A 25805-nucleotide genomic window follows, 5' to 3' on the forward strand; every position below is an offset into this window, starting at 1 on the left:
AATCAAGGTAGGACACATTCACTGGGAGAACAGAGGGCATTTAATAAAAGAACAAGAATGAACAGGAACAAAACAAAAGGCTAGACGAGAGGGAGCGGAACAATATTACATATGGACAAAACAAAGACCAACAGGGAACATTGGGGAAGCTGGAACTTAGGACCCGTGACGAGGGAAAACAAGTGGGGCTTGTTATGTTTGTTCCTTATGTATGACAAACTGGGTGTGGCAGCGTGCTTAATTATGAGAACTCTTTATTACTTTACCAGCCTCATCAACACGTCGGCTACCCGCTTGTCGCCAAACACTGTTTCCTCCCTATGCTCCTAAAATGCTCAGACTTCTGGGTAATATTGTACAATAAACCTTTATCAACACAGGGCTTTCATCAATCTGTCCTTGTTGAAATAAGGGACAGAGGGCTTTGGATTCACTGGCCCGACAGGCTGTCGAGCCAAAACATGACGGGGATGCTGTTTACTTCTTTTAAAAATGGCATATTTATTTGTGGAAAAAATACATTTATTATTCAGTTGGATTATTCTTATTCTTCCCAAAAGCAGTTCAAGAGAACTGAATGCGATTACAACATAATCTGTGAACTGGTAATTAAAAAGTATATTTTCAGTGGGAGTGTTTTTACGATATTATATGTTAAAGTTATTTTCGGCTTTGTGTTTTCTGCTATTTTCATCAATAAGGAAATATGATGTTAAAATGTTATGTCTTTTAATGTAACAGCAAAAACAAACAAGATTTGTAATGTATATGAGCTGGTTTAAAAATACAGAGTTTGTAAAAGACATACTATTGTGTGTAAATGTGTAGTAAATGCCAGAAATACAAACCATACCCACTTATAGAATGGAAACAAAAAGAACCCTAAATGCATATAACTATACATTCTTATGTACAAGAGTAGTGTATTAAAGTGACTTTAAAAAGAACTCACTTAAAAAAGACAGTTTGATTCACAATCATGTTAAATTAACATAATGCTAGTAATTAGCATCGGAAGTAGAAATACCAAGCCACTTCTGGTGAAACACAGAGAACACGCACACTAACACCAGTACAAAAACAAAAACTGTCCCTTTCATTAACATGGAAAACACAGTTCAATGTACCAAAGAAATGACAGCCAGTCGTAGTATAGTAACAACAGTCATCAGAAGAGCAGGCTGTTGGAAGAGGAGCACATTGAGCCTGCCGTCTGCTAGTCCCTCTCTTTCGCTCTCCTGCTTCTTGTGACGGGAAGGAAGTGGCGTGTCGGTGGTTTTCAACTGTGTTTCCGCCAGCTAGGAGTCTGTAACTGGTTAGAACAGGAGACACTGGGTTCCACCACAACACAACCGAGGCAGAAGGGGAGTAATGAATCATGGAATCCAATGGTAGTTTGTCCATTGTGAGTCTACTGACGTGTAAGGGCTCTGTGTGTGTAATATGTGGACTATGATGGTTTTACTGTAAGGGAACAAGTGTCCAGTCCCTGAGTGTGTTCCTGTGTGTTTGTCTAGATGGTCTCCACGTAGTTGGCTGGGAACAGTCCCTGGCGGCCATCTTGGCTGCAGCCGCGCCACCAGGCCTTGTCCACCGTCTCCACGGCACTTATGATGTCACCTGGTTGAAAGGAGATCTCTGATTCGTCCTCTGCAAGAAAAGCCAATGGTCAGGTTAGAACATTTTCAATTATAGTCACTCTCGTCCTGATTGTTCACTTACCATCTAATCTACCCAGACCTTGACATGTGCCTTTGTTAGGAGATGATCAACTTTATTAACTTCAATCATGGGCTCTAGTCCAGAGCAACATTACAGTTACTGAGATGCACCTAATTAGGGTGTGTGAGGGGTTGAGGACTTTAGAAACTGACCTGCTTGGTAGTCATAGAGAGCTCTAACCCCTGACCAACTAGATGTACACCTGAGGGTACTGCATGGTGTTGCAAAATGCTGTGGGAGCCGTTTTGGATCAGTGCGCCTCACTTTGTGCCAGTTACTGAGATGCACCTCTAATTGGGGTGTGTGGGGGGTTGAGGACTTTAGAAACTGACCTGCTTGGTAGTCATAGAGAGCTCTAACACACATCTCTCTATCCGAGGAAATCTGAAAAAACATTGAAACATGATCACAAAGGACCCCTGTCTGTGTGAAATGTCACTGTTAACGGTTTTTCTGAGGCTTTGTTCCATCTACACATCTTCTGTGAGCCAACATGAGTCTGTTGAGTAGGCTTGCCATACCTCTTTTCCATTCTCTATTATCTCCTCTTCTTCATTCTCTTCAGCAATGTCCTCCTCTTCCTCCTCTTCTTCCAAATGACAAACCGCCAATTCTGGAGAACCTTCTTCGTCTCTTCCCGGTGGACTCACGGAACGTTCTGGAAACAATAAACCACGAGAGTGCTTGGGTTTCATCTACGCTAAGCAAGCGGGTGCATTCCAATCTGCTTGATGGAATTTAAAGTCCAGGATGAAGAGAATTCCTGGGAGAGCATGGGTAACGTAACCTCTTGGTATGTATATTTTATGTCATCTAATTCATAGGAGGTTTAGAGCAAATAATGTAATGTTGACATATGGCTGAGGGAGTAACATACCTGTACCATTGTGTTCCAACACTTCCTTCTCATCTGACACCCCATTGGTGGATGGGACCACCACCTCTTCTGTGACTGGCTGAAGAGCAACCTCGGCATCTGAAAAGTGACATGTGATCAGAAGGATTATTGCATCAGACACTTTTCCCACAAAACGTATTTTGCCACACATGCTTTAATTTTCCCCCCCATTTAACAACCGTTAACCTGTAACTGCAGCAGCTGGCTCCTCCTGCTCTTCTGAAAGCTCAACCAGGATTGGCTCAGCAGACACCTGACAGAGATCTGATTGGCCCTCGTCTTTTTCGTCTTCCTCCGTCTGCCCTGCCTCCTCTGCCACTGGCTCCTGCTCTGATGTAGGTGCTGAATCCATAGCTATGTCCTCCTCTTCCTCCTCCACAGGCAGGCTCTGCTCTGTACTTTCAAAGGTTAGCTCCGGCTCCACCAGGTCTTCTTCCTCCTCCTCCTCCTCCTCCTCCTCCTCTTCGACCAGTATGGCCTGAACAGCTACGTACTGTTCTGTATGGGAAAAAAACCAAATCATGCATTTTTACACCGGTGCTTTCCCCCGGTACCAGGCCCACACCGGGGATTCATGCTAATGTTGGCTCCAGACATTCCTGTTTCCACTCTACATTTGGTACCAAGGACTTAAAGAGAGGCTCAGGTGGGGAGGGAGGAGTAAACTATCTGCTAGTAAAATAAACAAAAATGCCATGCTCAGTTTGTTTACAATATGTAATAAAACACATTTCTATCTCAAACCCCTGCAACCAGCTCATTCACCTACACTCGTGTCCCTGCAACTAAGCCAGTGTATCCATTGTTTAGTTTAATAAGCATTTTGTCAAAACTATCTACCTTTAATAGAAGGACTTGGGAGAATTCTGAGGTAATGTTGTTATAGGTTCTGGAGGCTACGTCTCAGTCTCAGTGCTCCGTTTTTATACTGAGTCAACGGCATCGTATTGTATCACCTTCGGTCGTTCCCACTCTTTCTTTGCTTCCCTGTACTGTTGCTTCATTTTCTTTATTTTATCATGGATCTGTTTGTTTTGATCGGATGAAAACCATTACGAGAAGCCTAAAGCAAACGATACACATCGCCATTCGAATAGAACGACGTTGCGTTTTCGCAGCATGTAACGTGTCAATCCTCAAACTCCGTCCTAAAATCCGGGGCTTGGCACCAAGTGAGAGCCTGGCTACTTGGCCATGGCCTAGTGGCCGACCGTGTCAGTGGAAACCAGGGTTTGGCACCAATGAAACACAGCTTCAGTGTGGTTTTATGTGCCATCATAACAAATAACTTAGTTGAGGACTTGGGAAGCTTATGGACACTTAAAAAATATAAAAATATGAAACTGACAACCCTCTATACACTGGCTCAAGGGGGCGTCAGTGGTCACTATACAGCATGTCGTGTGTCTGATGGGGACCTACCTGTAGGCTGTCCTGGGCTCTCTGGCAGAGGGGCAGTGGGTGGGGCTGGGACCGGCTCCAGGCAGACCGGGGGAGAAGGGCAGCGCTCTGGCTGAGACTGGGGAGGGGTATCCGGGGGAGAGGGGGGCAGGACCTGGACCGGTTTTTCTGGAGGGGAGGTCAGCGACAAGGTGGCGAGGAAGCCCGGGGAGGCTGGGGGGGCGGAGGGCTGGGTCGTGGGCGAGGGGAGGGTACGTGGGGCTGAGACAGGAGGGGGGGAGTAAAAGGGTGATGTGGGAGGAGACGCCAGGGGGCCAAAGGGGCTCTGGGGAGAGGTGATTGGGCGGAAACTGGGGCTGGGCGGAGACATGGCCCGATGGAAGGGGGAGGATGAGACACGGGAGAAGGGGGACACCAGGGTGGGACTACGGGGGGAGGTGGGGGTGTGGCCGTCCGATTTCCCAAAGATGAATGCTGTGTCGGTCAGGCTTCGCTGGTACCGCCTCAGAGGAGGCTTGCCTGTGTGGCGGCCGAGAAGGGAAGTACAGACGTTAAGAAACACCCAGTAACCAGACTCACACAAACACACATACGCTGAATTTACCTGAGCGTGGGGACCCGGGGCTGGAGGGGCCTTGGGACGACGATGATGACAGCTGTCTGAAGAACTCTCTGGGATTCATGGAGCGCTGTGACACTAGCACTGCTGCCTCCTGCAGGCGGGAGGAGGAATCACATCACGTCGTGCTTTACCGAATAACGTGAAAGAAACAATGTTGCATTTATATTTTAGCCATTTCGCTGCTCGTGATGATCGCCTGGCCTGAGCGCCGAGTGTTTTGCAAAGGCTAGCGACTTCTCTGCAATGTACCAAACTTAGGAATTATTAGAAAAAGTTAAATGGATACTTAACACATAAATAACGAAAAAGATTTAACATAACATTTATGCTTTCAGTGTTATGTTAAAAAATGCATAACTTGGTGGCATAGATTATGCAGGAAGTGTGCTGGCATATTAGAAGGCTGAGGGGGGCCATCCGGATGTTTACAGTTTACAAATATTTTGGTAGAGTAGGATGTTTACACAAAGAGGAGAAACTCACTGCTGCTTTCTCGATGGACTCGCTGCGTCTCAAACGAGCTCTCATGTCCTCCTCATGCTCTCTCTGCTGCAGCTCCTGTCACAGCAGAGGACAGAGTGTTCCCACAGTTCAAAGGTAAGAGACATGTAAAAACATATTGGTCAGTCACTCAGTCAACTCCTCGCTCATTATTTTTCCTACCCATCGTGATTTCTCCTGTTTCCTCAGTTCCGCCTCACGCTGGGCCTGCATCTTCCTGAGAGATACAGAGCTTGTTAGTAACCTTGAGAGACAAAGGCCTTAGACTGCCTTGAATTACAATTACAATTTGATAACCACCTGCAATACCTGTTGTGGCCACAAGAGGATACCCTCGAGTCAGAGATGGTAGAGTCAGTCTTCAGTCAGTGTCTGCAGTCCAATCACATTTTTATCCCTCTCTACTTTCCCTCTGGGGAATCCCCATTAAAACCGCATGCAGTTTGATTGCCATCTCAAGTGCTGGTCCAATTCTCTGCCCCCTTTGCCCTTGATTTCACTTGGACTTGCAGGTTTGATATCACCCCCAACTCAAGGCAAACAGTAGTCACATGTCTAACACTGGTTACCACGAAGTGTCCACATGAATCAAGACAAATCAATATTTCTCAGAATTATCTTTGATACAAGCCAAGAGCCGTTTGGCCGAGTACACATGTGACAATGAAAGATGTAAATTCAGGGTTCCACGTCAGAGGGCTGTCTGCTTCACGTCTGCACTGCAGCCTGTGTGTGGCTCAATTCTGACTGTCCAAGTGAATATAAGGAGTCAACTTCAACATGATATTAACCTGGGGGAATCTCCACAAGGCCTGTCAGTCGTTCTGGATGACAGGTGAACATTTTGGTGCCATCCCCTCCACCCTTGCCCCTTCTTGCGCAAATCTGTGGCAAATCTGTTCCATTTCTTACAAGTAGTAACCTTGACTTTGAGTAGGTTCACTTGAATGATGTACAATTTCTGTCACATCTACTATATGTTTGTAAATCAACAGTGAGTAAAAACAACTTGCTCTCATCTGGACAAGTGGAACTGGGCGTGTGTGTGTGTATGTGTGTGTGTCTGTGTGTGATGGACAGGGGAAACATCATCTATGTGAAAGTATGGGCTGCACCATTTCCAAGTGGTATAATAAATAATCAGCCAATTAAATCAGCTAGTCCCAACCAGGTGACTACATTAAAATGGTGAAATTCCTAAATGGCGATGTCCATGCCAAAATGTACTTTTTTTGCCCTCAAGCCCTCTAACATTCTCTTTGCCCAGTCCTGACCTCTGTTCTTCGATCATCTGTAGTTTCTCGTTCATCTTCCTCTCCCTCTCCTCTGCCTCTCTCCGCTCCTTCAGCACTCTCTCTTTCTCCAGACGCCGTCTGTCTTCCGCAGCCCGTTTCCTCTCTTCATCCTTCCTCTCCTCCTCTTCACGCTGAGAGAGAGAGAGAGAGAGAGAGAGAGAGAGAGAGAGAGAGAGAGAGAGAGAGAGAGAGAGAGAGAGAGAGAGAGAGAGAGAGAGAGAGAGAGAGAGAGAGAGAGAGAGAGAGAGAGAGAGAGAGAGAGAGAGAGAGAGAGAGAGAGAGAGAGAGAGAGAGAGAGAGAGAGAGAGAGAGAGAGAGAGAGAGAGGAGAGAGAGAGAGAGAGAGAGAGAGAGAGAGAGAGAGAGAGAGAGAGAGAGAGGAGAGAGAGAGAGAGAGAGAGAGAGGAGAGAGAGAGAGAGAGAGAGAGAGAGAGAGAGAGAGAGAGAGAGAGAGAGAGAGAGAGAGAGAGAGAGAGAGAGAGGCAGATGGGGATAGAAACGGACTACATTAGATGAAGACTTCTTAAAGTTGAAAATGTGTTGTTCAATTGTTCAAAAGACACAAAGAAGACATTGAATTCTGCCTATGCTGTATTAATGGATTACTAGACCATCTTTCTAAAGCTACAGTCGCTGTGACAACACGCAATTAACTGCCTGTCCACGTGGACTACCTCTGCACGTGCCCAGAAGGAGTCTCTGTTGATCCGTCTCATCTCCATGGCTGCGTTAGTTTTCCTGTAGTTAGTACCCTGTCAGCAGAGAGAGGAAGAAGCTGATGCGAGTGTGTGAAAATAGAACGTGATGGTACAAACACATGGAAAACCATGGTACATTATGCTGTTGGCAAGGAGCCTGGGTTATTTTAACTCATTGATATTGGTTTAGTTTTTCTTACTTAAAATTCCTCCAATGATGAGGAAGTTCAATCAAAACTGAAATCATGTGGCATTCTACTCCTTTGAAAGTTTCTGGTGTTGTCTTAGAGTTATTGCCCCCTCCGGTGGACAGAGAGGCTATTGCAGGGGGCTCACTTACCACCGTCTCCTCGTCGCCTTTGGACCGACTGCTCCTTCTGAGGTGCTCTGTCGGGGGCCGGACTTTACTGAGCTCTGCCGCAATCTTCTCCTCTGTCACATCCTCTGCGCTTTCAGCACTGATAAACACATAGGCCTCCTGAATAAGAAAGTGAAAGACAGAGCGATGTTAAAACCATCCCCTTAACCCGCCACCCGACCCGCCAGCAGAAACTCCACAAATGCAACATTAGACAGTAATACACAACCCAACACCACTTCACCAGTGAACATCTGACCTCTGCTTTACTGCAGTGACAGCCGCCACAAACATTTCACATGGTCAATAACTGTTTAAAACTCAAACTCAACAGCCAGACGTGCAGTCAACATGCCCCAATTGCAAACACGGTTGACCACCTGGTTCCTGTTTGTAAGCCAAAGTGCCGTCACGAACACATTTGACCTTTTCTCTAGTGAAATTCCTGAATGCCCCACAAAGACAGTAGCAGCATTACCTGAGCATGCATATCAGACACACCAAGGACTGTCTCAGACTTTGTACAGACTCCCTGGTCTAACCAGCTGTTAGTGGCCATGGCTCCATGTAACATCCTCCACTAGGGGTCACTCTGACCTTTGGCCCTGTGTTATATCCTCCACTGGGGGTCCCCCTGACCTTTGGCCCTGTGAAATATCCTCCACTGGGGGTCCCCCTGACCTTTGGCCCTGTGAAATATCCTCCACTGTGGGTCACCTGACCTTTGGCCGCGTGTTATATCCTCCACTGGGGGTCCCCCGACCTTTGGCCCTGTGAAATATCCTCCACTGTGGGTCACCTGACCTTTGGCCGCGTGTTATATCCTCCACTGGGGGTCCCCCGACCTTTGGCCCTGTGAAATATCCTCCACTGTGGGTCACCTGACCTTTGGCCCCATGTTATATCCTCCACTGGGGGTCCACCTGACCTTTGGCCCTGTGATATTTATCCTCCACTGAAGGTCCCCTGACCTTGTGTTATATCCTCCACTGGGGGTCCCCCTGACCTTTGGCCCTGTGTTATATCCTCCACTGGGGGTCCCCCTGACCTTTGGCCCTGTGATATTTATCCTCCACTGAAGGTCCCCTCACCTTTAGCCTTGTGTTATATCCTCCACTGGGGTTCCCCCTGAGCTTTGGCCCTGTATTATATCCTCCGCTGGGGGTCCCCCTAACCTTTGACCCTGTGTTATATCCAACATTGGGGGTCCCCCTGACCTTACATGCTGCATAGTAGTATCTAACTATGCCCTGGTCTGGTGTCAGGGGTTCGGGGGTCACTGATCCTCCTGAACACCAGCTAGACACCTGAGGTTTCTCAACTTTGACCGGTAATGGGGAGCAGCTGGTCAAACAGCAGGTGCTGAGCCTACAATGCACCATGGTAACAGGCTGATAGCTGCATGTTTATCTCTGTCACAGACAAAGCTCTGATAACAAGGTCAGAAACATGTCAGCATGGAAGACTCTTGACAGGAATAAAGTTGCAGTCCTGGACATTCATTTAGCATTTTACAATGGGCTGTGTTCCAGCACTGAAAACAAGCTATGAATGTGAACGGTACAGACAGCACTTGAAAAAAGACCAAATAATAAATAGCAACTGCCTTTTTTTCAATACACCTGTCAGCTGCAATTCATGGATACCTAGAAATTATTTAGAATTGACCACAGATCCACAGTATGGGGCCTTTAACATTCCAAAACAGCCTTCAGCTGTGTAGTATTCTTGACCTGCACACAACTACTCTGCCCGAAACACTTTACCCTGATGTGACTTTCCTTTCTTGGACAAGAGTGGCAGTAATGAAGCTGAGATAAAAGTTGTGTCCAAGATAGATAGATTTTAGTTCCCAGGTGGCTCCTGCTTGTTTCGGGACCTTTTTGCCTTCAGTCATGTCTACAGTATTTTGATAAAAATAAGAAATAAGTATCCCGGGTTCTACACACCAACCAAACACTTCCTGAGAGAGTGCGATGGTGCTTTATTTATGATTGCCAGTAGCAGGAACAAGGCAACCTCAACTGGCTTCAGTTTCCCCTTTTTGGCCATGAAAACCATTTCCTCACTTCCCACTTGGCATGTATCTGAAACCTTCATCTTTGTGTCGCCTGTCCACAATGATGGTGTTTGTCTCTGGAGTGGCAAAGGGAACTGCATCTCCCTACCTGCAGGCTAAGCTGACACACTACAACCCTTCTGTGCACTAAGATCTGCCACTTCATGTCTTTGGGCCACCCAACATTCACGAGCAAATTTCTTCTTTGTCTTGGCGCCTCAGTGGTGGAACAAACTTCCCCCTTGAAGCCAGGACAGCGGAGTCCCTGCCAGTCATCCGGCTGAAAACCTACCTTTTTTGATGAGTATCTTAATTAACTTATGTATCCCCCACCCCGGCCACCCGAGAAAAACAAAACCAAAAACGCACTCAACTTTGATTTCTCTGGCACTGACTTTGCCAACTAATGGCTTCGGTGTTATTATTTTTGTCATTATGATTGGCAGATGGTTTTCCAGGACACTTTAAGAAGAATGCACTTATTGTTAGTCGCTCTGGATAAGAGCCTCTGCTAGATGACTACAATGTAAATGTAAAATGACCCCTTTCCAGAACTCTTCAGGTAATTTAAGGTCATTTTTTTGTGGCGTCCTGTTTTTGAGGCTGCCTAGTGTTTTTGCGCATTGCACTCTAGCCTCCGTGTTTTTGGCAGACGGTGGTGACACATCCACAGGTACCTCCAGGAGAGGCCCTCCTCTGTGTGTCATCTGCTCAGGGTGACATTGCGTCTGATCCCGATCACCTGTTTAGTTCAGTATTTTATGGTCCCTAGTGTTTGCAACGTCACGGGTTGCTGTTTCTACGCATTGAGAACGGCGTGCTGCTGACATATTATAAATACGGTTTTGTCTCCTTTGATGCTCGCACCTCGCACTTCACACACTGCGGAGGTCTTCCTCGGGTCCACCAGATCGTGTTTCATTGCTGAGCTCAGCAGCGCTTCCTTCTTCTTCGTAATGTACCAAACAGTCAGGTTTGGCAGGGCTAATGTTTTGGCAAAGTCTTGATTGATTTGTTTTGATCCACCAGCACCACGACTGCCAGCTTGACTTGCCTTGACACTTATTTAATCCGGTGTTGAGACAGACAGCTGCCTTGTGCATGCGGCAACGCTGCAAACAAACACACCTGCATAACAAGATTCCGCTGAGAAGCAAACTGTCCAAATACTTCTGGCAGCAAATGGGGTGACTGTGTGGCGAGACGTGTCATGACTGGTTCGTCCGAATATGGATGAAAATGCACTCAAATTAAAGGTGACAGTCTGCACCTCAACCCCATAGTCCTTGTATAATTTAAAATTGAAAGAGCTCGGACTACAGCGCCGAAAAGAAGTACAATGGGTCGCTGACAAAATACTTTCTGGGAGTTCAGTGTAGCCAGCATTAATAATATGGAGAGTTGAACAATGACAAATGATCACGGAACAGTACACTGTGTTCCACTGCAAAAGCCGCTCTGGCCCGCGTACACACTTCAGACAGTCCCACATGTGTGTGTGTGTGTGTGTGTGTGTGTGTGTGTGTGTGTGTGTGTGTGTGTGTGGGTGTGTTGAGAACAGGAGATATCCCACTGGATCGGTGCTGGCAGCCCGTGACCGAGTAATCCAATGCAAAGTTGTGGTTTCCTGCAGGCACAGTCCTGGCATGATGTCATCAGCGCCCACCACCACTATTGTACACCCCTATATAAAACACGTTCACAGGCGCCGGCCCAACCCTAGCCTAGCGTGGAAATCTCACACACGCAGAAGCATGTTCACGGTTGCGCTTTCCCTCCAGAGGGGAAGTGCACCTATTTTCACACTTGGTGTAGGTTTTCAATCCCATGTGCTTGGAAGTGATTCCCGAAACTGTGTGTGTTTTATTTCACGGAGGTAATCATTTTTGTCACGTTGTCATCATGGTACCTGGTGTTCAATGACTACAATGTATAGCCATAATGTGCGGGAGCATGTTAAAACATCGCTCCAGAACATTCAACAAAGCCTCAATTCTGGGTCATATTTCTCTTCTGTGAACTTTTTCTCACCGGTGGCCTCGGGTGGTCTGGTGGTGTAAGCCCCTGGCTATACACCGTCAGCGTGTGTTTGGATCCAACCCACTGCTCTACCACTATGCTCACCCCCTTCACCGCTTCCCTGGCCAATAAAGCATCAAATATAATAAGGTAAAGCAAACCTCCACTTGTGTTTCTTCCAAGCAATGTGAGGGGGCCCCTGGCCCCAGATGGAGGGAGGAAAGATGGAGCTGAGGGGGTGAATGATCTCTTCTGCCACTCATAAAGAGTAAAACGTATCTGGGCGGAGTGAGCTGAACGAGGTGGGTGGGTATTATGAGACGGCAGAGCTGTGACAGGCGGAGCTGTGACTGCATACTAGCAGGAGAGTCCATCTTTTGCGATAAGCGATATTGTTTTTCCATAAGTGAGTAAATTGGTTTATTCAGCATGTACAGTAAAGCTTTAACCCTTAGCTACCTCGTCCAATTTAAACTAGCCACAAGAAGTGAAAAAGGAAAACATTAGTATGATTTTGGGTGACCACAGCTCCAGAGGCAGGCAATAGAGACACGTTGTGATTGAGCGAGGCGTCACAGTGGACAATATGTCGGTTAGGATATTATGACTCCACAATTCTAAAAATAGGGTCACACGCACGCCTTTTTGCTTTGGTGAGTCTAGTCCTTTAAGGTTCCAATTGTCTATCATTATGTTCCAGATGACAGGTTTCCTCTCTCTCTAATACTGTCTGCATGGCTTAGCAGCCAGCCACCTCTGACAGCATACTGTTTTAACACTGCATTACAAACCACTAGTCCTTCTCTCCTCCCCTCTTCAGCATCCAACTACCACACCCGCACCCCTCAGCCACACCCCCACAACCCCCCTCTCCCACCCCGCCCTCACAAATCCTCACTCTCCCAGCCCTCTCAGTCATCCCCTGACATCTGTATACAGGGTCTGCAGCTCAGTTCCCCAGGACGGAATGCCCAGTCCACAGTGCAATCATTTCAGGGTCCGTACTTTCACATTGTTGTCACACTGAAACAATGCGTGAAATGTGTAAAAGATTAACCCTCTCCGCTCTACAATATGAAACACACCCTAATGCTGCTGGCGTTTCACCCACTCTCACACATTTGCTAGCTCAAACTTGCTTAGAGAGACAGAATGAGAGAAAGAGCGAGAAACAGAAAGAGAGAAAAACAGACAGTACGAAGAGAGAGTAGCTGTGCCAAGGGGCATTGTGACTCTGTTGAAGCACATCCTAATGTTCTAATCCTAACTATTAATTCCAAGGTTTTTGGACAACAAACAGTAATTCAGTTCCCATTACTCAATCACAAACACTAGTCCATTCATCTCCACACTGTAGGATTATTACTAAGCTCCAGTAGCGAGCAGGATCAGGCTTGCTGAAGGGGCTTCTGGGTATATGAATGTTCATGGTGCTCCTGCCATTTCCACCACACGGGGGCACTACACCAGAAACCAGTTACACCTCAGAAGCACTTCACCAAACTGAAGTACAGAGATGCTGCAAATTTGTGTTATACTGTACTTCTCAAAGAGACAACTAATTTTCATGAAACTGCAAACACTGAGTATTCTACAAAGAGGTACCTCACACACTTTTCTAGCAGCTTTGCATTTTCCAAGGTTAGGACAAGAATGTTTTTGGGGTGACTGCCAACAGCTATAAAAGCAAGCAGGTCTCGACTGAGCAAGCATTTATTATTCACTCATCATGTATTAATCCAAGCCTCTCTCCAGCTATGCTGTATGAAATTACATTTATTTTACAGACCCACGTGACCCCTACAAATAACATACGGCTCAGACATTAGGACCCCACAAGACAGACCATCAGTCTCTTCACTGTCCCTGTGACCTGAAACTGGCCAGTATAGTACAGAGTCACAGCCAGTATTATATAGTCATGGCCAGCATAGTACAGAGTCACAGCCAGTATTATATAGTCATGGCCAGTATAGCACAGTCACAGCCAGTATTATATAGTTATGGCCAGTATAGCATTCATGATGAGTAATACACAGAGTCATGGCTGGTATTCTACAGAGTCATGAACAGTATAATAAAGAGTCACGGCCAGTATTATATAGTCATGGCCAGTATAGCACAGAGTCACAGCCAGTATTATATAGTCATGGCCAGTATAGCACAGTCACAGGCAGTATTATATAGTTATGGCCAGTATAGCACAGTCACAGCCAGTATTATATAGTTATGGCCAGTATAGCATTCATGATGAGTAATACACAGAGTCATGGCTGGTATTCTACAGAGTCATGAACAGTATAATAAAGAGTCACGGCCAGTATTATATAGTCATGGCCAGAATAATACAGAGTAATGACGAGTACGGTATTACACATTCACGGCCGGTATTATACAGTCATCGCCATTATTATACAGAGTCATGGCTGGTATTATACAGTCATGACCAGCATAATACAAAGTCATGGTGAGTATTACAAAGTCATGGCCGGTATTATACAGTTGTGGCCAGTATTACAAAGTCATGGCCAGTATTATACAGTTGTGGCCAGTATTACACAGTCATGGTCGGTATTACACAGTAGTGGCCAGTATTACAAAGTCATGGCCAGTATTACAAAGTCATGGCCAGTATTACACAGTCATGGCCGGTATTATACATTTGTGGCCAGTATTGCACAGTCATGGCCAACTGGAACTCCTGATCCATTCTCTTGAGCAACAAAATCACTTCATAAAATGTTTAAAACAAGACCTCAAGGCACAACAGGAAATGTGAAAAGACACATAAAATGACCCTACACATATCCACAGTAAAGTGTTTTTTGTTGGTATATAGTTTGTATTCTGATCGGTTTTATGCGGATGCCAGAAAGAAAAGATTGGGCTTCTGAAAACAGAGTGAAAGGGTAATGAGAGTTAAGTTAATGTTACTGGAGTTGATGGTTACACTACATTGTAAATGAGATTTGGAAAGATATGGATAGCACCACGGCAGTCTGAAGGAACTTAATGCTAAACAGATGCTATAATATTACAGTACTGCAGTGATCTGTTGTGTCTGAAAGGAAGTCAGGAAGTATTGAAAATGGATTCTACTTCTCCCACACTTTCAATTCAGATGGGTATTCAAAGTGATATTCAGGGGGTATATAGAGGGGTATTCGGGGGGTATATAGAGGGGTATTCAGATGGTATTCAGTGGGGTATATAGAGGGGTATTCCGATGGTATTCAGCGGGTATATAGAGGGCTATTCAGATGGGTATTCATAGGGGTATTCAGGGGGTATATAGAGGGCTATTCAGAAGGGTATTCAGAGGGGTATTCAGGGGGTATATAGAGGGCTATTCAGATGGGTATTCGTAGGGATATTCAGGGGGTATATAGAGGGCTATTCAAATGGGTATATAGAGGGTTATTCAGGTGTGTATTCAAAGGTATATTCAGGGAGTATATAGAGGGCAATACAGATGGTATTCAGAGGGGTATTCAGGGGGTATATAGAGGGCTATTCAGATGGATATTCAAAGGTATATTCAGGGGGTATATAAATGGCTATTCAGAGGGGTATTCAGGTGGTTTTCAGACAGTTAAAAAAAACACTGTTTTCCTGGGTTAAGACCCAGTCATCAACGTCAAATTTAATTTACATTTCATATTCCTGACGCAGTAATACAGAGACACTAATAGAAGCATTTAGGGTTAAGTGCCTTGCTCAAGGGCACGTCAACATATCCCTCATCCTGTTGGCTTGGAATTTGCAAATCAGTGACCTTTCAGTTACTGGCCTGACTCCCTAGCCAGTAGGTTTTGCTGCCCTACGCTGTCGTTAAGGAATGATTCACAGTGAAACTCGGGTCCAAGAACACATGCTGTACTGTATAAACACAGATATGCAATACAGTCTAACAAACACACACACACATCTACACGTACACACACATAGACGTATGCACACACATGCACATACAGTGGGGTACATCTCAGACTGGAGGGCACAGGGGTCACAGACTCAATCATTCAATTAGTCTTTCAATTAGTGTCAAATAAAGAGCCAAAAACCAACATTCCAGGGATGCTTCTGGAGTTGACCGGGCGATGCCTTTATATGGGAACCAGTAAAATGGGTCTGGATATAGGCTGAATGAGCAAGCTATAATTGTTTCCACTCAGATGGAAATGTTAAATAAACATGGTTTTGGAGGCACAGAAGACAGGTCTCTCAGACTTTGGCCAGTTAACACACACACACACACAAGTTTGTACAGCTACCCTCATGGGGACCAGAAAATAGAAATTGCATGCTCCCTTGCCCTAAACTTAACCGTAAACCTAACCCTAACCTTAAACCTAACCCTAAACCTAACCCTAACCTCAATAAAGTAACATTTATGCCTTAACTTTACCTAGATGTAATGCCTAACCTTAACCCTAAACTTAACCAACAACGCATGGACCTTAAAGAAACCCCAATTCTAACTATAAAATCAATTGTAAGTTTGATTCTAAACCTAAACCCTGAGCCGGAAATTGACTTTTGCCTCAATTTTTTCTGGTTTTACTATACTCATTGGGACATTTGGTCCCCATTCGTTCAGTAAGACCTAACCCACACACATACACTGTACATAAACACACACACACACTGTACATAAACACACACACACAGATCCACTTCTCTTACTCTCCTCCTCCTATTCTCTGCATTCTCCTTCCTGTCTGTGGTTCCGTGGGGTTCTGACTGTCAGCACCTAGCGAGTGTTTGTTTGTGCTGTGCCTGTCAGTGGCCCATCTCTCATCTCGGCGGCACCAGAAACAATGGTGTCAGGAAGAGTGGACCGCGCTGGACAACACCCCCCCCCTCCTCCACCCGGCACCAGCCCGGCCCGAGCAGCAGGAAGACCAACGAGGACCGGAATACGTGTAACAATAGAGAGTCAACAGCAGTGTGTAAATATAGAGCGTGTGTATGCTTGCACGTATGCCAGAGAGACTGAGAGAAGTACTGTGTGTGTGCGTGTGTGTGTGTACGCACAACATGACCATTCATTCCCTGGTCAGGCCGGCTCTTCACTTCCCACACTACATCGTCTTGGCAACCAGACCAAATAGGAGCCAGCTCATGCATTCCTTTACGTTAACGAAACAGAGTGACAGAAAGAAAACAGCCACCCAGGGAGAACAGCATTCCACCATGGTAGCACTACCGACGTAGGACAGAGAATACACAACACACGCGCACGTTAACCGTTCCATTCAACGCCTCGACCGGCTAACTGCTGTTTGACCAGCAGACGGTCGTGGTTTGGCAGGGAACGGCGGTGTGGAGGGGTCAGAATCGTACCTTGAAGAAGGCCTTGATAGCTGGCACGTGGCTGGCACATTCTGTTCTGCGGTAATCATCCACGTTTGGCCCAACCTAGAGACAATCACAGGAAACACGCACACACGCACACACACACACACAGAAACCCACACACACACATTACATCATTTATCTGAGAGAGCCAGTGAAAGGGTTAGGCTGTGTGACTATGTGTGTGTGTGTGTGTGTGTGCGTGTGTGCGTGTGTGTGTGTGAGACGCAATGTCAAATGTAATGAGGTCTGTTGCCCATACTGTATAAATGGTTGCCTTTCATAGAAGGACTTTGCCAGACTTAACCACCTTGTTGACCTGGTACCTGCTCAGATGCACACTTCTGTTTCTGGTATTTGGAGGTTTTGGCTCACATGCTAACAGCGTGTGTGGCATCCAGGTTCCCGGCCCTTCTACAACCAAGGGCAAAGCAGCTAGCGAGGTATAGTTCTGTGTCATGGACAAGGGTCACGGTCATCCTGGCAGCATGGATGAAAAGGTGCTTCCTGTATCCACTCATGTATAGATATGAATAACCTTTCAAATGTTTTAATCCTTTCCATTGTAATGTGATCTGTGGATTCAAATAAAGTCTTTAAAGTGTGTGTGTGTGTGTGTGTTGCTGTTCGACTGGCTACAGATGCGATCTCTGACCTCCACTACAACATTCCACAAGGTCGTCATAGAGATCTGACGAACAAAGAGCACGTTGGCGAACATTCTCAGCATCTGTTCCCCCGTTTGTGTGTTTGTATGTCTGTGTGGGTGTGTGTGTCTGTGTGTTTGTATGTCTGTATGGGTGTGTGTGTCTGTGTGTTTGTGTGGGTGTGTGTGTGTGTTTGTATGTCTGTATGGGTCTGTGTGTTTGTGTGGGTGTGTGTGTGTGTGTGTCTTTGTGTTTGTATGTCTGTGTGGGTGGGTGTCTGTGCACTGCAGAAAATATGGTATCAATATAGTTATCAGTGAAAAGCCAGGCTTTATGCCCGGCGTCTCAAAGTTCACTGACACATCACAAACATTGACCCCACAACAAAGGGCCAATCAAAACACATCCATCAGTTGCTATAGCCTATGGGAGAAGACAGCTTGGAGCAGCTTGCCTCTAACCTCTGATACAGGGTCAGATATGTTTCAATCCTCCAAATAGTCAGCATTAAGAGTAGGGAAACAGGAAAAAAAGAATCTGCACACTTCCAGTCAGACATTTATTTTTGATATACCAGTTAAAGCAAAAAATCTTAAATGTTTTGTCCTGCCAGGACCAGGGTCAGAAGCCCTGCCCTACATGAACAGAACATTCAGGATCTGTCTGGAGCAGTTTGCCAGCCCTCTCCTCAGGGACCACCAGATTGTTCACATATTTGCTGTAGCTCTAAACTGACAGACCTGATTACACCAATTAGTCAACTATTACCAAGCTCTCGACCATTTAAATGTGGAGTGCCAATTCAGCTCGGTAATATCTATGTTAAACATCTGTTGGAGTGGTGAGAATACCTCTATCTACCGAATGAAAGTTAAGACGGTTCCAAATGACTACTTTTTATTTTAATACAATAATTAGGTGGTGTTTCTAGTCGGCCTGTTTTAGACACATATTCGAATAGTATTTCTTGCAAATCCCACCATAATTCTTAATACGATCCTGCGCAATTTAAGGTGAACTGTCTGAGTGAGTCAAGGACAGGACACCAGGGGAGGATTCTTCACTTTGTCTGCTCGTGGGATTTGATTTAGCAACGTTTCAGTCACCTTTCAGTTACTAGACACGGTTAATGGAAGCTGAGGTTTCAGGACCACATCCATACAACTGTCCCAGGAGGCCTGGCGGCATAAAATGACCCTCACCCAGCAGATCATGGCCAGCCGTGGGCCACGTGCTTCAGTTGAGCCCACCCTGCAGAGTCCGTACAGAGGCTTGGCCACGTGGAACTTCCCTGACAGCTCCTCCACCCCGCCCGCTGTAGGAGCCACCAAAAAGAGGAGAACAGAAGGAGTGAAAGGGACGGGGGAGCATAATACACGTTGCTAATACACGTTCATCATTTGTGAATTCACAACAGAAAAAAGAGGTGTAGCGTTCAAATTACCTCCAGAGTCTGCCAGTTTGAGGTTGTTAGTTGCCCCATCGTAGGTGAAAATAGCCCTGTGGAAAGACAGAGAGGGACGTTTTGGTGACAGGAACACTGCTTCGTCACCCTGGATGAGCCAATAGTTGGTTTGTTCACAGCTCAACACTGGTCGCTTTGAGTGCAAAACTGTTGCACTGGGAGGGATGTTGAATGTGTATTTTAGTCTGAGCTTTCAGTTTCTCATTCCAAAGAATCTAGTTCATGAGGTTCTATAAAGTTGAGCTTTAATCTGTTCAAATAGACTGTGTTTAGATAGATGGTGTTAACAAGACTAAAGGTACGCCCACTAGCCCATAACACAACAGAATAACAAGGAAAATCCACTTTAGGTCAACATTACACACACACTCATGCACTCTCACACTAACACACACACACACACACAAACTCTCACCCAGTAATGTACGTGTGCGCACGCACACTACTGGACATGTTTGGCATTTGTTGCGCATACTTTGCCTAAACCCCACAGAGTAATGCTTGTGGGAGCAGCCGAGCACAGTACATTCAGCCATGACTCCATGTTTCTTCTTTTCTCTCATTCCATCCCTCCCTCTTTTCTTCTGTCCATTATGGGCCCAACCCAAGACAGTAAGGCCCTTATTACACAATATTTGAAAAATAACACACAGTGGGATTGTGTAATATGTATTGCATAACACAACATTTGAACCACAACACTCTGCTTTGTAACGCAACAAGCATTGGCAACTGAGCTGCCACCAACTCAAAGAAGAGAAAAACGCTGCTGGAGTATTGAAACACACCCCCTGAGATATTTTGAAACATTACATGGTTTGTTGTTACAGCACTTTGTTGTTACAGCACAGTCAGAGACTGGGAGCAGTACCAGAATCCACTTTGGGTGTTTCAAGGTCTGTATACTGCAAAACTAGTACTGTATTTTCTTGCAAAACATTCATACAACATTGTGCAAAATAATAAGCGGGCCCTCTTAAAATAACTAAAATATGGGGGGGGGGGGGGGGTAGTTCCATCTGCAGCCTCAGCATAATGTCCATAATGTCCGTGTTTTTAGGAACCAAACGCTTCCTAAAAACACTTCCTATAAACTTCTACGAGGAAATCCAATAGATTTGAGATTTGAGCTGCTTACATCAGAAGACAATCTTAACCGTTAACTCAAATTACTCTTTAACCCAAACCGCTCCCATGTTGTTGCACCCATATTCTCAATCTACTTATCTGATCAAATAAGAGAAAGAAGACCCAGAGAGAACAGAAGGGAGTAAACGGTCACTCCTAAACAGATCCGGTAGAGGTATGTCCTGGATATCTGACCCAGTGGAGCAGAGCACTGGACAAAATAGCACTGAGCGACAGATACCCATTATTCCAGACCAGTAGTGAGCAGCCTGTCGACTGCATGTGTGTAACAAGACTAATAGCACGGCCAATGGCCCATAACATAACAGAATAACAAAGACAATCCACATGTTCAGTCGACATCACACACACATGCTCTCTCACACTAACACACACACACACATACTCGCAACCAGTAACGTAAGAGAGAAAGAAGAGAATGGATAGACAGACAGAGAGGGAAAGTATACTCATTGTTTTACAACCCGGACAGAACCAAAGGGAGTTAACGGTCACTCCTAAATAGATCCGGTAGAGGTATGTCCCGGACATCTGGACCAGTGGAGTGGAGCGGAGCACTGGACGAAATAGCACTGAATACTCATTATTCCAGACCAGAGGTGATCAGCCTGTCTACTGTGTATGTGTGTATGCATGTGTGTGTGTGTGTGTGTATGTAATCTGTTAGTCCTATAAGTCAATAGCGCGGAACTATTCACCTCACGTGGGAAACAAGTGCACAGCTGAGAAAGAGTTTGTGCTGAGTAGGGCTTCCTGTTTGGAGTCTCCATGGGAATGTAGTGTATCTCAAGGCAGCACAGGTAACATGGAATATCAGTAAATTGTTTCAGTGTTGTCCGATTGAGATTCTGATCGTACCACAAACATTAGGGCCAACCGCACATTCACTAATGTAAATGTGCAACAATGAAAACAACAATAGAAATCCCATTTATTTGCACTGTACACAAAAGCCCACAGTGCTGTTTTATAGCAGCACTATAAAACAGCATAGGCACGGAATACCCCTGCACCACGCTTCATCTCCACACAGACCACAACAGAAAGAAAAACTGATGGACTGACTCATCATAATCTGAATTATTGTGGGACGGTAACTTTTGTCGAAGTGAGTTTGTGTGTGTGTGGGGTGAGGATGGGCGGGGATGTGGCTTGGGAAGAACATACACATACAAAACCAGAGGGAATAACGTTCATGGGAGTCATGCTACTTCCTTTTCCCTGATTAGTGCTACAGGCATTCCCAAAGATCAGAGGTCACTGTCTATAACATGGGCTGGTACAAAGGTCAAAGCCACACTGAAGGAGTCATGATTGCAAGCACAAAGTCTCTGTCTGTGCCACTGCCTGATGTTTAACAGGCTGGCTTTGTTAAGGTCTGTGGGAGGGAGTCAGGCTTTCACATATATGGATGTGAATTCCAGCCACTGACATGCTGCCAAGGTCAAAAGGCCACTAGTCAATTGACAGATTTAAAGACAATAACAATGTGTAATAATTAGAGATAGGTGTTACTTGGTTGTTTTTCAGTGTGACTCATGTTGTTGTATTATTAATGTGGCTAATCTATGCTAAATGGACAGCTTATGCTACATGGTTAATTAATCTATGCTACATGGCAAAGCCTTTGCTACCAATGACTATGTTGGGTACCACAATGGATAAAATCCATTCTTCATTGTGTTTACATTGTCATCACTTAATATAGATATATTGCCCAGTATAACATGATAAATGCATTTTAAATTGTAAAATAAAATCTATTAATCAGTAGCTAGCTTATACTACATGGCTAACCGCCGCAACATTGCTACCCTACGCAACAAGGCTAACCCCTGCTACATGGCTAAACCACAGTAGAATATTGTATGGGAATAGGGTAACGTAGCTCATAGTGATATAGTGTCTGCCGGATAGCTAATGGGATCCAGAGCAATTCGGAGCTCTCGTTCTCCCTCTCCCCCTATCCCAGTCTTCACACATGTGGGTTTCCTGCGTGCACAGGCTGATGGGAATAACAGACCAGGCTCTGTACTGAAGTCCACCTCCATCCTGGCCAGCTATGAGCTCAGTCGGACAGAGGGAGGGATAGACAGAAGAGAGGGATAAAGAAAAGAGAGAGATAGAGAAAATACAGGGGGGAGGTGTGGCGGAGGGCGGGGAGGGAGAACAGGCAAATATCCCAAGGTGGGAGAGCAGAAAAAAGAGATGGAATTATAAAAGAGATGGAAAAAAGGAAGAGGAGGGCAAACAAGGAAGATGATGTCATAACTGGGAAGTCTGTCAAGTATTTTTGTGGAAGCAATTAACAACGAGAATTAAATCTGTACATCGTTACTGGAGCCAGCAAAGCCAACCTCAGCGCAGTCATAAACAAACAAGGAGATGATTGAGCATGTGCACGGTCTGTTGCACGCACGCACGCACACACACATGCACACACAAACACACACACACATATACAAAGACAGAGCCAGTAACAACACCAGTGGTTTATGTTGGACAGTGGGAGGGCATGCAGTCCCTCAACACACTCCAGCAGCCCCTTTCAAAGAGGAACATGACACATGGTGCAGTCCAGGGTAGTGGAAGAGATCTTACTTACTCATGCACTTGTTTTTCCCTCATCTTCCTTGTCCATTTTAGTGAATATGGTGTCTGTAAAACCTTTGTAAAGTGTTTGGTTCTGTAATGTTTCGGTTATGTTCCCGTGTTAATGTTTCCAAGCATTGACATCTTCAACATGGATAATGAGAAGAAATTGTGAAATTATTTTACTATTACATGACCCATTTTGACCCCTGAATCGTTACCTCTTCTACACACAAAAGAACATATCTATTCACACCTCTGGGCATGGAGTTGAGACAAACTACACTGAAAGGAGTGGAGAGTTGAGGGATTTGTGGGGTGCACACTGTCCTAACATGATACAACTTCCTGTAGATACCAAGATAGTTGAAAATATATGAAACGTATAGGGAGGCTTCGTGCCAAGATGTTGTGCTCGGATAAAACTTGTATGGGAAGCCTCTTATGTTCATGGTGTATCTGTTTTTATTGTATGCAGAGGGAACCATCTTATGTTCATGGTGCATCTGTTTTGATTGTATGTAGAGGGAACCGTCTTATGTTCATGGTGCATCTGTTTTTATTGTAAGTAGAGGGAACCATCTTATGTTCATGGCGCATCTGTTTTTATTGTAAGTAGAGGGAAGCATCTTATGTTCATGGTGTATCGGTTTTTATTGTATGCAGAGGGAACCATCTTATGTTCATGGTGTATTGTTTTTTTATTGTATGTAGAGGGAACCATCTTATGTTCATGGTGTATCTGTTTTTATTGTATGTAGAGGGAGCCATCTTATGTTCATGGTGTATCTGTTTTTATTGTATGTAGAGGGACGCATCTTAAGTTCATGGGAAATTCTGGGTACGAAAAAATATCAACTAAGACCTCCACATTCAACCCTCTACATTATCTTTTGTAATAACTACGTAGAGAGTAAGAGGTTATTTTGTGCCCTCCCAAAATCTTATATTCCTCCTTTCATTCTCCAACCTATTCATCTATACATTATCTGTCTCTTCATTTTCTGGTTCCTCCATCCAACTTCCCCTCACGCTCATCCCCCACCCCCCACCAGCTCTGGCTCTATCTGAGCAGTGACCTGGGCTGCTATTAATCACTGTTAGCCAGTCTGTCTGTGTGCCTTACTGTGTCTGTGTGTGTGACTGGGACCAAAGACGGAGTGGTTGAGACATCGTTCAATGCTCTGCTCATTTCCGCTCCCCAAACATGGATGAAACAGAAATTCCCTCAGACGGACCAAACCAGGCTGGGTTAATGCTGCCTGGGAAACACACTCTCTGGGTATTTTGGGGCGGTTGGTAGCCTAATGGTTAGAGCCTGACTTGACCATTAGGCTACCCAAATCCGGCAAATCCGGCAAAATAGAGCACACCTGTCCCTGGGCACAAGAGTTAACGCTAACTGCTCCCAGGTGACTGCTTTGAATGACAACGTGTTTTCAGTCAACCAAAAGTATTCAGTGATTTCCGGCCTTCGGTCGTAAGAGTGGTGCTGTCGAGATGAAACGGGTTGCGATGTCATTTATCATGTATGTGGCTGTATGTGCCCAACATAATCAAAACCACATAATTTCATGTCAGAGTGACACATGATGAGGATTATTCATCTAGATTATGCACACCGATCAGCCATAAAATTATGACCACCTGCCTAATATTGTGTAGGTCCCCATTTTGCCGCCCAAACAGCCCTGACCCGTCGAGGCATGGACCCCACAAGACCTCTGAAGGTGTGCTGTGGTATCTGGCACCAAGACGTTAGCATCAGATCCTTTATGTCCTGTAAATTGTGAGGTGGGGCCTCCATGGATCGGACTTGTTTGTCCAGCACACCCCACGGATGCTCCTTTCCTGAACCATTTTTGCTTGTGCCAGGGCGCATTATCCTACTGAAAGAGCCCAATGCCATCAAGGAATACCGTTGCCATGAAAGGTTGCACATGGTTTGCAACAATGCTCAGGTAGGTGGTTGTGTCAAAGTAACATCCACATGAATGGCAGGACCCAAGGTTTCCCAGCAGAATATTCCCCAAAGCATCACACACACCCGGCCATCCACGTGATGTAAAAGGAAATGTGATTCATCAGACCAGGCCTCCTTCTTCCGTTGCTTTGTGGTCCAGTTCTGATGCTCATGTGCCCATTGTAGGCGCTTTCAGCAGTGGACAGGGGTCAGCATGGGCACCCTGACTGGTCTGCAGCTATGCAGCCCCATACACAACAAACTGCAATGCACTGTGTATTCTGACACCTTTCTATCAGTTGAAGCATTAACTTTTTCAGCAATTTGAGGTTCAGTAGCTTGTCTGTTTGATCGGACAACACGGGCCTGCCTTCACACCCCATGTGTCTCACTGAGCCTTGGCCGCCCATGACCCTGTCTCAGATTTACTGCTTTTCCTTCCTTGGACCACTTTAGATAGGTACTGACCACTGAAGACCAGGAACACCCCACAAGGGCTGCAGTTTTGGAGATGCTCTGTCCCAGTCGTCTAGCCATCACAATTTGGCCCTTGTCAAAGTCGCTCAGATCTTTGCACTTGCCCATTTTTCTTTTAATATGTATATACAACGTACTAAACATCAAGTCCAAAATGGGAGGTTTAAAAAAGTCCCAGACTGCTTTAACGGTTGAAATATATTCATCAACATGTGCTCAGAGATGGAGGTGAGGTAGAGGGTGGAGGTTAGGGGGAGAGGGAGAATGAGGGGGACACAGAGATGGAGCGATGGGGAGTGAAGGAGAGTTGGGGGATGGAGGGTGAGGAGGAGAGATGGAGAATGATGGAGGGGAGGAATGGGAAAGCCCGAGTCTTTTCCAGTTATATCAACTCAGGTAAACTGCAGACATCAAAGAACACCCAGACCGACATTTGGCCAGACAGACAAACCTTAACCTCAGCGACACAGGGATCCTCTAACAGAGGCAGTAGCTATAATAGCACTTGGTCAGCAGCAGGAGAAATGTGGATTTTTTTTACATACAGGGGATGGACAGACATTAGGAGGTTCTTACAGGGGA

General features: G+C 45.5%; 1 protein-coding gene across 2 annotated transcripts in view; it reads right to left on the reverse strand.

The window, feature by feature from the left end:
- Positions 1-25805, reverse strand: part of si:dkey-40c11.2 (drebrin-like protein B) — a 39748-nt gene continuing 13943 nt past the window's right edge. The window contains exons 2-16 of one of the 2 annotated variants that reach the window (XM_010905463.5): positions 19022-19077; positions 18780-18892; positions 16919-16993; positions 7477-7614; positions 7113-7190; positions 6419-6570; positions 5307-5361; positions 5127-5201; positions 4626-4734; positions 4043-4540; positions 2807-3118; positions 2600-2698; positions 2244-2380; positions 2055-2106; positions 1-1650 (exon numbers count right to left, since the gene is read on the reverse strand). In XM_010905463.5, the coding sequence (XP_010903765.3) occupies positions 1514-1650; positions 2055-2106; positions 2244-2380; positions 2600-2698; positions 2807-3118; positions 4043-4540; positions 4626-4734; positions 5127-5201; positions 5307-5361; positions 6419-6570; positions 7113-7190; positions 7477-7614; positions 16919-16993; positions 18780-18892; positions 19022-19077 (2086 nt within the window). In that variant the 3' untranslated portion in view covers positions 1-1513. The remainder of the gene's footprint in view (positions 1651-2054; positions 2107-2243; positions 2381-2599; positions 2699-2806; positions 3119-4042; positions 4541-4625; positions 4735-5126; positions 5202-5306; positions 5362-6418; positions 6571-7112; positions 7191-7476; positions 7615-16918; positions 16994-18779; positions 18893-19021; positions 19078-25805) is intronic. The other variant, XM_010905462.5, reaches the window with a different exon arrangement.

This window comes from Esox lucius, chromosome 13, assembly GCF_011004845.1.
Source record: "Esox lucius isolate fEsoLuc1 chromosome 13, fEsoLuc1.pri, whole genome shotgun sequence".
In the NCBI taxonomy this organism is placed as follows: Eukaryota; Metazoa; Chordata; class Actinopteri; order Esociformes; family Esocidae; genus Esox; species Esox lucius.